Source organism: Globicephala melas, chromosome 5, assembly GCF_963455315.2.
Source record: "Globicephala melas chromosome 5, mGloMel1.2, whole genome shotgun sequence".
Lineage (NCBI taxonomy): Eukaryota > Metazoa > Chordata > Mammalia > Artiodactyla > Delphinidae > Globicephala > Globicephala melas.
The window spans coordinates 138,058,238-138,071,490 of record NC_083318.1 but is presented as its reverse complement, the minus strand read 5'-3'; the positions used below and the strand labels follow the sequence as shown (position 1 = coordinate 138,071,490).

The 13,253-nt window shown below is 48.7% G+C and overlaps 1 protein-coding gene and 1 long non-coding RNA gene across 8 annotated transcripts in view; one reads left to right on the top strand and one right to left on the bottom strand.

The window, feature by feature from the left end:
- The window catches only part of PDGFC (platelet derived growth factor C), a 217,851-nt gene extending 216,273 nt beyond the window's left edge, over positions 1-1,578 (bottom strand). The window contains exon 1 of one of the 2 annotated variants that reach the window (XM_030865766.3): positions 1,296-1,578. In XM_030865766.3, coding sequence (XP_030721626.1) covers positions 1,296-1,518 — 223 coding nt within the window. In that variant the 5' untranslated portion in view covers positions 1,519-1,578. The remainder of the gene's footprint in view (positions 1-1,295) is intronic. The other variant, XM_060299890.2, reaches the window with a different exon arrangement.
- LOC115858190 (uncharacterized) lies at positions 1,441-12,984 on the top strand. Of its 6 annotated transcripts, none has more exons than XR_009564159.1 (4): positions 1,441-1,605; positions 2,642-2,804; positions 8,814-10,007; positions 10,996-12,984. It is a non-coding gene; the product is annotated as an uncharacterized lncRNA (long non-coding RNA). The 6 variants fall into 6 exon arrangements; XR_009564154.1 differs by having other exon boundaries at positions 10,979-12,984; XR_009564158.1 differs by having other exon boundaries at positions 10,930-12,984.
- The last annotated feature ends 269 nt before the right edge of the window (positions 12,985-13,253 follow it).

Here is a 13,253-nt window from a genome sequence, read left to right as displayed (position 1 = left end):
TCAGCCTTGTGATGCCTTGTCTTGCTGCCCTAACAGCGAGTACAGATAATGGCTACAAAGGTCCCAGGAACCCTTATTTTCTCTCTTTTTGGACTCTAGAACTTTCTGTGCTTTCTTAAAGGTGAACACTCTGGAGAGTTCCAATCCAAACTTGAAGCTCGGAGACACCCCCCCAAAACCGACAGAAAAAGTTGCTTGTGACTTAAAAACACAGTTCAGGGCACTCTGATCTCCTAGGCACACGCTGCTCACGTTCGTTTCGCACGGTTCATGAAGTGACAGCCTTCTTGCATTCCGAACAGATGGCATATAAAGCAGTAAAAACATGTACATTTCTTTTCAAATAACACCGAGAGCCGCCACTTGTAAACAGGGTGTTTAATATTCTAATTTTAGACAGCCTGCATTGACATTGTGGTTTCATGTGCAGTATAAAATTTCTATTTACAAAGTAGTCTCAAAAATGACTTCATAATGTTAGATCAAGAGCAAAAGGGTTTAGAAATTGAATGATGTAAATCATATGGGGTTCAGAGGCTAAGCAAATTACACACCCTGAAGCAGCCCTGGCTTTATGAAAGGAGCCTTTCTCCGGCTCTGTGCGATCCCAGCCCAAGGGAACTTGCATCTGAGAGTTTTCTAAACATTTCAGGTACACTTGAAAGGTGAAAGTAATTCTCATTTCCTATGCAGGATTAAGTCGTTTCCAGCACACACAAACTAGCAGTCACTCACCATCGCATATAAAAACACACCACCAGAAAGGTAAGGGCTTCAGGAGTACAAAGGCACATTAAAAAAAAAAAAAAGAGCACAAGAGAAATACATTTTTTTAATTCCCCCCTGCACACGTCCACGGGGCCCCTCGACCTCTTGGCTTGCTATCTACTTACTGATTAATTGATGCCTTTCCACCGCGAGCGCTTCAATTAATGCGGCTGACACACGTCCTGGGACACCCCTCCCCAGGGCAAAAAGCTCGGAGGAGAGTCAAACATGCCAGGACGCGTTCGTGTCGGACTCGGGTCTAGAGGCAGTTCTCGAACTTAGGACTCCGGCGACGAGAGGTCTTGCAAGCGCGCTGGCCCTGACGCCCCCCAGGGCTCCCAGCATGTCCGCGCTGCGGCGGCGCCTGCGGGGGCACTCAGGCTGCCCCGCTGGAGCCCGGCGGCCGCTGCCCCAGCCGCAGGCTGCGAGGAAGCTCCGCGAACGCGGCGCGCGGGCCGGGGTGCGTCCCGCCCGGACGCGCCGAGCGGCGCGGGCGGCGCGGCAGGGGACGGAGCGGGGGCACTCACCGTTCTGCTCCTTGGTGCTGGCGAGCTGGAGTTTGCTGCTCAGGCTGGACTCAGCCCGGGTCCCGGGTCTCTGGCCGGCCAGGGCGGATGTCAGCAGCAGGAGCCCGAAGAGGAGCATTGGGCTGAGCGGGCGGGCGCGCGGGCGGCGGGCACTGGGGCGGCGGGGCTGCGGGCCGGGCTCAGCGCCGCCGAGCCCCGCGGGCTCCTTCCCACATCCTCCCATCCAAGGCTTTCTCCGAGGGCCCTCTTCGGCGTCTCCAGTTTGCGCCGAGGATCAAAGCAGAACCTGGACCTGAACCAGTTCCCCGAGGTCTGAACAGATCCTGCGCCGCGCCGCGGCGGCGGGGGGGGGGGGGGGGGGGGATGGGGGCGAAGGCGAGGGGGAGGGGGGGACGCGGCGGCCGCGCGCGCCGCCGAGGAGTCCCCGGCCAGGGCCCCGAGCACCTGTCAGCCGGCCGACGGCCCGGCGGCGGGTCGGGGGTCGCGCGGGGCCGGCCTGCAGCCCGCGGGGCGGCCGGCACCTTCTAATCGATCACAGAGCTGCCGGTCGGGGCGCTCTCCGGGCGCCGCGGCCGCCCCGCCCCCAGCTCGAGGGGGAGGGGAGGCCCAGGCGCGGGCGCGGCGCCGGGGCCGGGGGGTGTCCCGAGCGGGGCCGGGGTCCCGGCCGAGGCCGCCCCGGCCCGGGCGCACGGAGGCCGCGGGACGCGCTGCCCGCCCGGAGCGCGGCGCGGATCGAGCACCTGGAGGCGGTCCCGCGCGCCCGACCCGCGCAGCGCCGGAGGTCGGGCAGGGGTCGCGCGGGGGCCGCTCGGGCGTCCCCTCCCCAGCTCTCGGGCGGCGCGGCGAGCGGGCCCCGGGCGCGGAGCAGGCCGGCGCGGACCTCGCGTGTCCCTCCCCTTCCCCACCTTCCCGGCGCCGGGGGGGTGGCCGGGGTCCCGCGCGCCCGGGCGGTCCGGCAGGTGCCGGCGCGTGCGCGGGGTGCCGCGGGGCCCCGGCGGGGGGATGCGGCCCGGGCTACCCGAGCGCCACGCGACGAGCCGGCTGGGCGCGGCGGGCGCTGCCCGAGCCGGGGGACGAGGGAAGAACTTCCTGCGCCTCCCCGCCTCCGCGCGGCCCTCCCCCCCGGGCCGGGGCTCCTCGTTCCTTCCCGAGGGCATCCCCGTCCCCAGAGGGCCGGGCTGCGACCCTCGGCCAGGCTTTCTGCGCCCGAGGAAGAAGGGAAGCCGGAACGCAGGGAGGTCTTTGCCTCCAGCTTCCAGCCCTCTGAAGCAGGGAGTGGAAAAAAGTAAATGTAAAGACAAATGGCCGGGATAGAACACCATTTATTCCTTTAACAAACACTGTAGGAACCGAATGCCTCCTGAGTCGGGCACTGTTCTAAAACTGCAGACATGGAACCAGGCAAAAGTCTCTGCCCTCGTGAAGCCTGCCTCAAGCAAGGGCCAGGGCAGGCAAAGCACAAAGAGCGCCCACCTCCTGTCAAAGAGCCGAGGCGAACCACAGGACCAGGTAAGGCCGGGGGAAGGACGGAGCCCCAGGGGGCGAGCTGAAAGACGGGCGGACTTTCAGGGCTCCTGCCGAGGGAGCCAGCTGCCCTTCCCGGCCCGGCTAGGCCCTCGGTGAGTACGGAGGGGAGCCGCCCTGGGAAAGGTCCAGGGACGCCTGGGCGGGGACACCCCCACCGTGGACCCAACTAGGGGCGGAGCCTTCCCCGCTGAACATGGCAAGCCCCCTTCCTCTGCTCGGATGCCCACCGAGCCCAGCCAACTTCACCTCTCTGCTTGTAACATCTTAGTTCTCTTCTCCTTTTTCCCCTCTTAAAATTCTCCGAGGCTCAACTCCCCTTTGAGGCCTTCGCTCACCTCTCCCATGGGTTCATTCTTACTGCTTCACCACTTCTGTCTTCAGAGGGCAGGATGTTAAGGCCGATAAGGAAAGCCCAGTCTCTGACCGTGAAGACGCCGCAGTTTAGCAGACACAGGCCTTGGTCGTGTCTTCACTTGAGCAGCCCCTCAAGGCCAGTGTGAAGCCATATTTGTGCAGTAAATATGTTCTAAACGTGGTCTGTAGATCTGGGGGAGAGTTCCCAGTTTTAATAGCTTAAGGAGATTCGTTATTAAACGACATGCTTTATGAACACACTCTATTTGTCTTGAAACCAATCGCTTGCCGGTTTTTCGAATTCGGTACTTTTCATTTCCTAATCAGGATTTTTCTAAATGATGCTGTTATATGTCTATACTGTTGAGTCTGCTGACCACCCACATAGAGTGTGTGTATGTGTGTGTGTACAGATTTAACCCATTTGTTCTCACGAGATTATAAGGGTGATGACTACCCTTTCTTTGTATCGTTTCATACTGGCTAGAAGAGTGCCTGGCCCAGGGAGCTCATAAAGAAACACTCGTGACCGACTGACAGGTTTCTTGACTGGAGTCACTTACGTTCGCCCTGGAATTTCAGCATGGAGGTTGTATTTGAAAAGTTACACACGATCTAGAATAATCCTCCACCTCTGCGTTTCACCTCATCCATCGTCTACAGATGGCTTTGGCACTGGCCTTATAAATAAAGCCAGCCGGGTGCCCCTGCAGGACTCCAGACCAAATCCGCCCACATCTCCATTGCCTGGGTTCCCTTCCGTGTCCTTGCACTAGTGTCTCTTGAACTGCCCTTGGCCTTGGCAAGGTTGATGGTTTTAAGACTGTATCATCCTCTGCTCCATTCTGCTTATAAACCCTTCCTAGGAAAGTGGGATCCTTGCATCGAAAGTAAATTTTATATAACCCGGAGTCTGCACAGTTACTAAACAATAGATTCTGAATGAATATGGCTTTGTTTTGGCCTAAAGCATTTTCCTTGAGGAAAGACATCTGTTCCGCCCACCAGGAGAAAATAATTGGGAACATTCTTTGTGGTTTTCGTGTTTTCTTAAACCTTCGGCAGGCGTGCCCACTCCGGCTGAATATATGTAGAGTACCACCTACAAATTCCTGATGAGGAACATGCCGGAAGGTACTCGGTTATTAGCAGTGATCATTTTGGGGGGGAGGGAGGGTGGGTGTCGCTATTAACTTTTTTTTTTGGAATGAAATAAGATTTAAAGCCAACCAGCCATTCAACTAATCACTTAACACTCAGGAGGGCAGGAACCATGGGGCTGTATATTTTGCCCAGAAAATCAAATATTACAAGTTTTCTTGCTCTTCTTCTGATTCAGTCCTGACACACACACGCGCACACACACATGCGCGCACGCGCGCACACACACACACAGGGACACGGGCAAAACGATTTTGACTTTTCCCAGAACTTTTCAGTATTTTAGTGGCAGATGAGTGAGTAGGAGTTTCTGAAGTTCAGAGTGCTATGAACTGAAGTGTCCACTACTTTCTAGAATGACTAACTAGCAATACTTCTTTTTTTTAATAAATTTATTTATTTATTTTTGGCCACATTGGGTTTTCGTTGCTGCACGCGGGCTTCTCATTGCAGTGGCTTCTCTTGTTGTGGAGCATGGGCTCTAGGTGCACGGGCTTCAGTACCTGTGGCTCGCGGGCTCAGTAGTTGTGGCTCGTGGGCTCTAGAGCACAGGCTCAGTAGTTGTGGTGCACGGGCTTAGTTGCTCCGTGGCATGTGGGATCTTCCCGGACCAGGGCTCGAACCCGTGTCCCCTGCATTGTCAGGTGGATTCTTAACCACTGCGCCACCAGGGAAGCCCAGCAACACTTCTATACACATTTAAATGAGGCTGGGAGCTGGGACTGTCGTTAGTAAGCAAAGTGAATGCCCACAGATCACAGCAGGAATGGACTGTTCTGGGGGAAAGAAGAAGTGCAGTAAAATCTCTCTCAGAATCATGCTTTTGTTTCTCCACTCTCTCCAGTTACCCCTAGAAACACATGACCTCTCTCTCTTCAGACATCTCAGGATATATTAATACTCTGTTTTTCCACCCTAAAAACAGAAAATACACTTTTCCTCATATTTTGTTTATCGAGATCGGTCACCCCTTACCTCCCCATGTGCAGCTGGAATCAGAAAGGCTTGCCTGCCGAGGCAAACGGTAGAGGCTTGTGCCGGGGCCCGCTCTCAGAGGAGCAGATGTACTTTCTCACTGTGGCCTTTTGAGAGAGGGGAGTCCAGAGGTGGCAAGCTAAAGGTGTGTGGCCCAGAGAAACGGGAGATAAGGACAGGCCTTGAGGTGGCTTTGCCCATTGAACTCAAGCTGCTCTTTCCTTCCGGAAATCACAGTTGAGCGTGCAAAGGTTTTCTGTCAAAATCTCAGAAGTGCTTGTCTGACTCAGAACCCAGAGCGTGTAAGGAGCCAGAAACAGCCCCAAAGAAAGAGGAGCCCTGGCCAACTCAGAGCCACCACAACGAAAGATCGTTTCACCGGGAGACGGGAGACGGGAGGCCCCGGACTTAGGCTGGCTTCACTGCTAACAAACAGCACAACCTTGGTCTAGAATCCTCTCTGCCCCTTTTCCTTACAGGAGACGTTTACACTGGAGTCTGTCTCCAGAGTATATGGAGAACTGAGAATTCTTAGAATTCTTCCATTCTCTAAGCTACGACAGGTAGTGATGCCAATTCTTTTTCAACTTAATTGTGCTTCTGTGATGATACAGGACTAGGACCAATTTCCTGGCCTCAACTCAGAGGTGCCTGGAGGCTGGCAACAGAGGATGAATATGTGCTTCTCCCCAGGTCCATCCAGTCATGGTAGTTCTCTTTCACCTGTTACGATCCTGGTTGGGAAAGAGAAATTCTACTGATAACCAAAAAGAAAGGGAGAAAAAAGAGTTTGGAAACCACTGACTAAGGCAAGTGTCAGGAATTGTATTGAATTCAGGAAAACAATTAGTTACGTGTGGGTAGCCACCTTTTCATGTTTAATATCTGTTTGGTATCATCAGAAAATGCCAAGTGTGGTTCCGAGGTAAAGAAAAATAGTACAGTACATAAGGGAGCTGTAAATCGTAAGGAAATTCTGTCGTCATTAGCCAGGCACGGACATCCGATCTGCTATTCCACAGAGTCCCACGGGTGGCATCCGGAACAATCCTGAGATCGGGGCGCCCCCTGAAAATTCGGACAACCACCAAACACTGTGTTTGATCATATCCCGTGGTCCATAAATGTCCTTTTTCTCTCCCCCGAAATCATGTGTAGGCTCTGAAGGCTTCTGTCCACGTGGTGACAAATCGTAGTAAAGAACTCAAGACACGGCCACGGATCTTCCTTTCTCAGACAGTGAGCCCCTTCTCTCAGAGGTCATGAGAGAAGGACCCTCTCACTTTGTGATCATTGTTTCGGGGCAGTCTTTCCTTGGCTGTCAGCCTTTGTATAAGGGGCCCAGAGCCTCAGTATGCAGCTTCACGAATGTGGAAGCAGGCAGGGACAGAGAGCTTAACTCATCTTACGTCAAGGATCCCTCGATCGCTTTTGAAGCTCAGGATAGTTCAAAGGGTTGTCATAACCCTTTTCTACTGTGATGACTACTCCCAGCCGTCTGTCATCTTTATGGTCAGAAAAGCGCCTGCTCTCTTCTATCCTAAACAGCCTTGCGACATCCTAAGGCATCGTTTTATTTTCCCACATTTTATTTCTCTGGGCACAGTTGGCTTTGATGCTTTCCCCATCTTCCCGGACCACGGTCTCTCCTTGCTCATTGTCTGGAATATCTTCTACTGGTTCTTCGTGAAATTAGGAGGGTAAAAAGCATGCCTTTCCCCGCAGATTGCTAGTTAAACAGAAGGCAACCAGGGAAAATAAAAGTGAGGGGAGAATCATTCAGATTCAGATTTACTTTGTGAAGCACCTGTCATGTCCCAGGAACTGTTAGATACCTTGCAATATATTTTCTCATTTCATCTTCCCACCAATCCTTTGAGGAAAGCTGGAGTTTCCCCCATGTTACTGCAGAGAGATGGAGAATTAATGGAGAATTTGCCTGGGGTCACACTACCGGTGACAGGTACCAGGTCACCTTGTCTCCCGACTCCCCTTAGACTCCAGTGTGTTTCATTCGACACTCTGAGGCCCTGGATTTTGGACCAAAGTGTTCCCACGTGAAGGTTTTGCATGTTTCCCAAAGTTTTCTTCATGACGACTGGCCTCCCCATCTTTGATCTGGGGTAGACCTTGGCGTACGTAGACGAACTCTCGCACGTGTTCAAGAGCACAGTGCCGAGACAGCTAGCATCTTTCTGGAACAGCCTAAGTAAAAGATGTGAGCCAGACTGAATCTGGGTCACTGGAGGTAGGGTGGTGACTAAGGCTGGCCTGGGGTCGAAGCCCACCCAAGGCGTGGGCATCCTGTTTATCCTGGCCAAGTTAGTCATCCAGGGAATGCCTCAGTCTGCACCGTCTGTGGGCAGTTATGTCAAAGAATCTATCTCCTTGTCTTTGAGGACAAAGGGGAAGGAATTCTCATTCCTCTCTTGCTGTTCATGATTGCTACCGAATTACAGCATCAGGGCTGGGAAGAAGTACACTCTTTTCCCAGTTGTTCCCTTGGAAAAATCAATTTATGATGAACTCTAGGTGTCAGAGCCTAGGCTTCTTTCACGCCTACCATTCCTATGTGTATCCCTCCGAGTTTCTAATTCAAAATTCCTGGTCTACAGTGTTTTCTTAAAGCCCTATGGCAAGGCAAATTTGCATCTGCATTGATAATTTTATGAAGGTATTTTTAGATAGGCTGGAGTTTTTCAAAGCCCAAAGGCAAGAACTAACCAGTGACCTGTTAAGCCCTCAGACGAGCAAAAGTCTTCAAATGAAATTCTAATTCCTGAAATAAATTCCGTTCCTATCTGAAGGGATATAGGAGTGGAAAAGACACTCATGGTATCAATATTTGTCCCATCAGACAGTTTGTGTGGAAAAAACTCCATTCTTTCTTTTCTTTCTTGAATGACTTTGTAGACACACATAACACCAAACAAAAATCTGAGTGTTGGCCCATTATTCTAGCCACTATTTTTCACACTTACTGAGGCAAATGATTATACTATGGGACTGTTAAAAAACACTATTGTAGGAATTCAGAGCACTTCCTAGTACCTCTTTCTTCCTGGCTGCCTAGATTTCTGTCTGAATTTGATCATCGCCGTGTACACCCACGTTCAGCACTCTCAGCCCTGAAGGGGGAAGCAATGTCCCATCCCTCAGAGTCTGTGTGGTCTGGTACACGAATCGACCGTCACCTAGTCTGTGAAGTACAGCAGCCTATTTTCACGTTACATCTTGCAGAGCTGTTATCACATGACTACCTTTTTGATTGAAATGTCCACAGTGAAGTACTCTACAGTGGAGTTTCTACAAATGATGGATAAATTAATTAACTCTGTGCATAACTATTAATACAATCCCCATTTTAAAGATGAGAAACTGAGCCCCAGGAAGGCGTTGTAACTTGACCAGAGTCACATGTGTGTGAGTAGCAAAACCAAGCAGGACCCTGCGGGGCTCCTGGTCTCGGAAGCCTTTCTGTCCCCCATTTCTTGTTTGTAGGTAGCAGGCTCCAGCGTCCGTGGCCTTCCCATGGAGGTTCAAACAGTTGCTCGTCAGGGAAGGGAGGAGATGCAGAGACAAGGGAAGCGCAGTCGCAGTCGAGAAACAATGGTGCAGCCTTGGGGCAGGGTGCCGGTTCCCCCTCCAGGGATGCACGGAACAATGTCTTTGAGTTGTTTATAGAACTAAAACCCCCATCAAATGGAAGATGAAGCATTCTTCATTCCAGAAGACAGGAAGCACAGGAGCTCAGCAGGGACCTCCTGAGGCCAGATTAAAGGAGCGCAGGCCCTGCACACACCCTGGTCCTTGTCAGCACCCCCGCCCTGGAGCCATTGCTACAAAACTCCTCACCAAATCCTCCTGGGTTGGGACACACAGTGTTCAAAGGCAGGAACCTGCTGTGTCCCCCTTTGCCTGGAGAAGTATTAAAGCTCTTCTTTTCTACTTCACCCAGCTGTGTCTCCAAGATTCCATTCAGCGCCGGTACACGGAGGCCGCGTTTTCTGCATCAGTATTGAAGCCAGAACTGGAATGCGGGCACTTGGTTCCGGTGCCGGCGCTTTAAACCATCACGTTTTCATTCCTCCATGAGCGTCTCCAAAAAGACATTTCAGACTTATGAAATGTACATTTATATTAAGCACTTGGTGTTTATTTTATGACTCCACACCGTTTTAGTCATAAATATGTAACTTAAAAATTCTACTGCCAACAACAAACATACATCATTTTGATTCTGGTCTCACATCAAAAGGACAGTGCCCCAAGCCTACAGGAACTAGGCACTCCGTCAGTGAAACCATCACGGTGTCTTGGATGGAATACCCTTTTTAGTGGCTATGGAAACGTGAAATGAATCTTCTGAAACCATCCAAAGGGAAAAGGCTCTGTTGCCCTGATTCTTAGCGAGAAGACTTTTTGCCATAAAATCGCCGTTACTGTGTTCCTGGGCCTGACAACCCGTGATGAGGGAAAATCATAATTTGTATTCACATCAGCTTCTGAAGGACAGAAGTAGGAAAAAGCAAAGGCAGTGAGGTGACTAACTTGTTTCTGGGGAAAAGTGAACGTTCTAAGTAGGAGACAGAGTTTCTGTTACCGCTAACCTTGAGGTCATCATGGGCTTGACCAAGACGGCAGTCTGTCGGGAGCTTCAGTGCATGCGTGCTGCTGGACCCAAGAAGCTACAAGGTAAGTAAAAGGCATGATTGCTGCCCTCAGTGAGTTCCCCCTGATCTGGGGCATCCAGTCATCTTCACGTGTGTTTGTTTCCACCTGTGATGTGACCTGTCCTCTTGCATTATCTACAGTCTGCAGAGAGCCCTGCAGACTGCACTCTGCCCGGTCCCCTCTTTAATGTTCCTGAAAGCTGTCCTCCGGTTACCAGCTTCATCTCTTTAAACACAAAGCTGATCACAGCCTGATCCCTGCTCTAAAAGTCTGAGCCTCCCCCTTGACTGCAGGAGAAGAAAAACGTTCTCCTTGGGCGTGATCTTCTCTTCCTTACCCACCGGGTCTTGCACTCCCGATGCACCACAGTTCCTGTACTCACACTTGCTGGTCCTTGCTTCTTTTCTTATGCTCACTCCACAGCTATAGATAGCTCAATCTGGGACTTCTTCTATTCTGATTTACTCTTCTTATCAGCTTCTTTTTTCCCAGTACTTAACATACTGCACTTATCGAATAATAATCGCTAGCTCTACCATGCCAGGCACCATTCTAAAGATTTCATGTATACTCACATCTTCATTCTCACAGCAAACATACAAGATGGGTGTATTACTTTTTAATTTATTTTATTGAAGTATAGTTGACTTTCAATGTTCTGTGAGTTTCTGCTGTACAGCAAAGTGACTCAGTTATACGCATGTATACATTCTTTTTCATATTCTTTTCCATGATGGTTTATCACAGGATATTGAATATAGTTCCCTGTGCTATACAGTAGGACTTGGTTGTTTATCCATTCTCTATATAATAGTTTGCATCTGCTAACCCCAAACTCCCAATCCATCCGCCCCCCCATCCTCCTCCCCCTTGGCTACCACAAGTCTGTTCTCTATGTCCGTGAGTCTGTTTCGTATATAAATTCATCTGTGTTATATTTTAGATTCCACGTATAAGTGATACCACATGGTATTTGTCTTTCTCTGTCTGAGATGGGTGTACCCAATAGGATTTACAGAGAAGCAGAGGAAGAACAGAGAGGCCAAGCGATTTACCTAAGACCACTCGGGCTGTAGGTGGCAGAGCCAGGTCCTGAACTTGGTAAGTCTAATTCTCGAGTTCCTGCTTTCGACCATCACTCTGCCTCTAACAGAAGGGGTCCAACTGGTATGGGAGGCCATGTAGATGCCCAGTCACCATCTAAGCATTGAAGTCAGAGGTACAAGCTAACATCTTTTTTTTCTCTCCAAAAGGCTGTTATTAATTCAGTGGAGGATTTTATCATTAATGGTGTCTTAAAATAAAGATAACACTAAGTAATTTTTTTGGCTGAATAAAGAAGTCTTTCCCTAACTTCTCTCCTTTTCTCACCATCACTGAGTCATCACCAGGGTAAGTCTCATCCTTCCAAAAACTTTCTAGGACAAATCCTTAGCCCCACTGCCCCCAAATTAATGATAATATCCTCTAGGTTTGCTGATACACCCTCCCTGAAATTGACCGTAAATGCTTTGATGGCAGAAATCGTGCCTACTCTCTCTCTCCTGTTTTCAGTCCAACCACCCCTGGACCGCCTGCCCACCACAGCACTTAACTCTGCATGTGTGCACTTCCATGTTGAACACATCTTTTAATAGCTGGTGAGTGAAATTAACAAAAGTATGAAGTAGCCAAATGCAGTTACAGCCATGATAAATCTTCATGGAAGAAAAATGAATGAGGAGCAGCTCCTTCCGACATAGTGACGGAGACTGGAGCCATGTGGAGTTCATTTTCTTGCTTGGCTGTCAGTCAGAGTTGCGGAGCTTGTAAACGGAAGAGCTAAATTATGGAAAACAGGAGTCAAAATGTACAAATCTCTAGGCTCACACCTAAGTGAAAATTATTCATATAATTTTATTTATTTGATGAGCTGAAAGAAGACCAGGTGAGCACTTCCCAAACCGGAAGCAATGCAGAATCTGTCTTTTCAGAAGTCCTATGGTAATACTCATTCCAATATTACAAGGTTGTTTCTAAAGCCTGGCAAACAGCCCAATTCATATTGCCTGAGTGGTTTAAATAGAGTTATGATAGAAAAATCTTATGGAACAGATGGTTCACAAGACTCTAATAGCCAATCTGTTATAGCCAAGATGTCATCATTTTGAAAAATAACTTCTAGGAAAGTATCTTCTTCATATTTTGAAAGTATGATGTCAAATGAAATCCTTTGCTTTTTAATTTTAGATTTTAAATTTGTGTGTTACAATTTAAAACATGTATGTGTGTGCAAGCGTGTGGTTTTGAAATAATAATTGCTGACTGTTGCTGCCTGGGGAGAAGAAATTTCAAGAACCACTGAGCTAAAATGGGAAATGAAGGGTCACTGTTTATGAAGATTCATACGTAGAGTAATTTAATGAAATGACAATTCACTTTGCATCTCCTGTGCTTTGGGCAATTAATTTTACTGTGAAATATTAGACTTCAGCTCTGAGTTAATGTCTTACAAAATAAAGAAACTGTCGTGGACTGAGCCAAACATGCCACTTCACGATTAAAAACAGCATATAGGGAACTATACTCAATATTTTTAACACCTATAAGGAAAAGAATCTGAAAAAATATGTGTGTGTGTGTGTGTGTGTGTATATATATATATATATATGAATGTATAACTGAATCACTTTGCTCTATACCTGAAATTAACACATTGTAAATCAACTATATTTCAATAAAAAACAATTTTTAAAAAACATATGCTGAGATTTTATTCTTAGAAATAAATTAATTCGTAACGCAGTAATGAAAAAAACTTCCTTAATGAGCTTAGATAAAATATAATTACTCTCATGACGCTTTAAGTTCATGAAAATGGATTGTATTGTGACGTAAAAATACTGTTTATAAATAAATACTGTCTATAAAAAAATTGAATCACTGTGTTGTACACCTGAAACTAACGTAACCTTGTAAATCCACTATAGTTCAATAAAAATAAAGAAATAAAAATGCTGTCTATGGTAGTTTCCTTGTTCCTTTCACCACAGATGCTGAAATGGTGCATTTGCAGCTGACGTGGAATGGGGTTTCCAAGCACTGCCTCGTGTAAATGTCCCTCCTGAAGTTGATGAGGCACAAAACTTCACAGGAGAAAGGACACATATATTTCTGAAACTAGGATTGACCTTTCATTAGTAATTTAATTTTGAAAGATTTTAAAATGTTTTACAGTGTACCACATGCTGATGCAGGAGGTTCATTTATTGTAGGACATCATGTTAC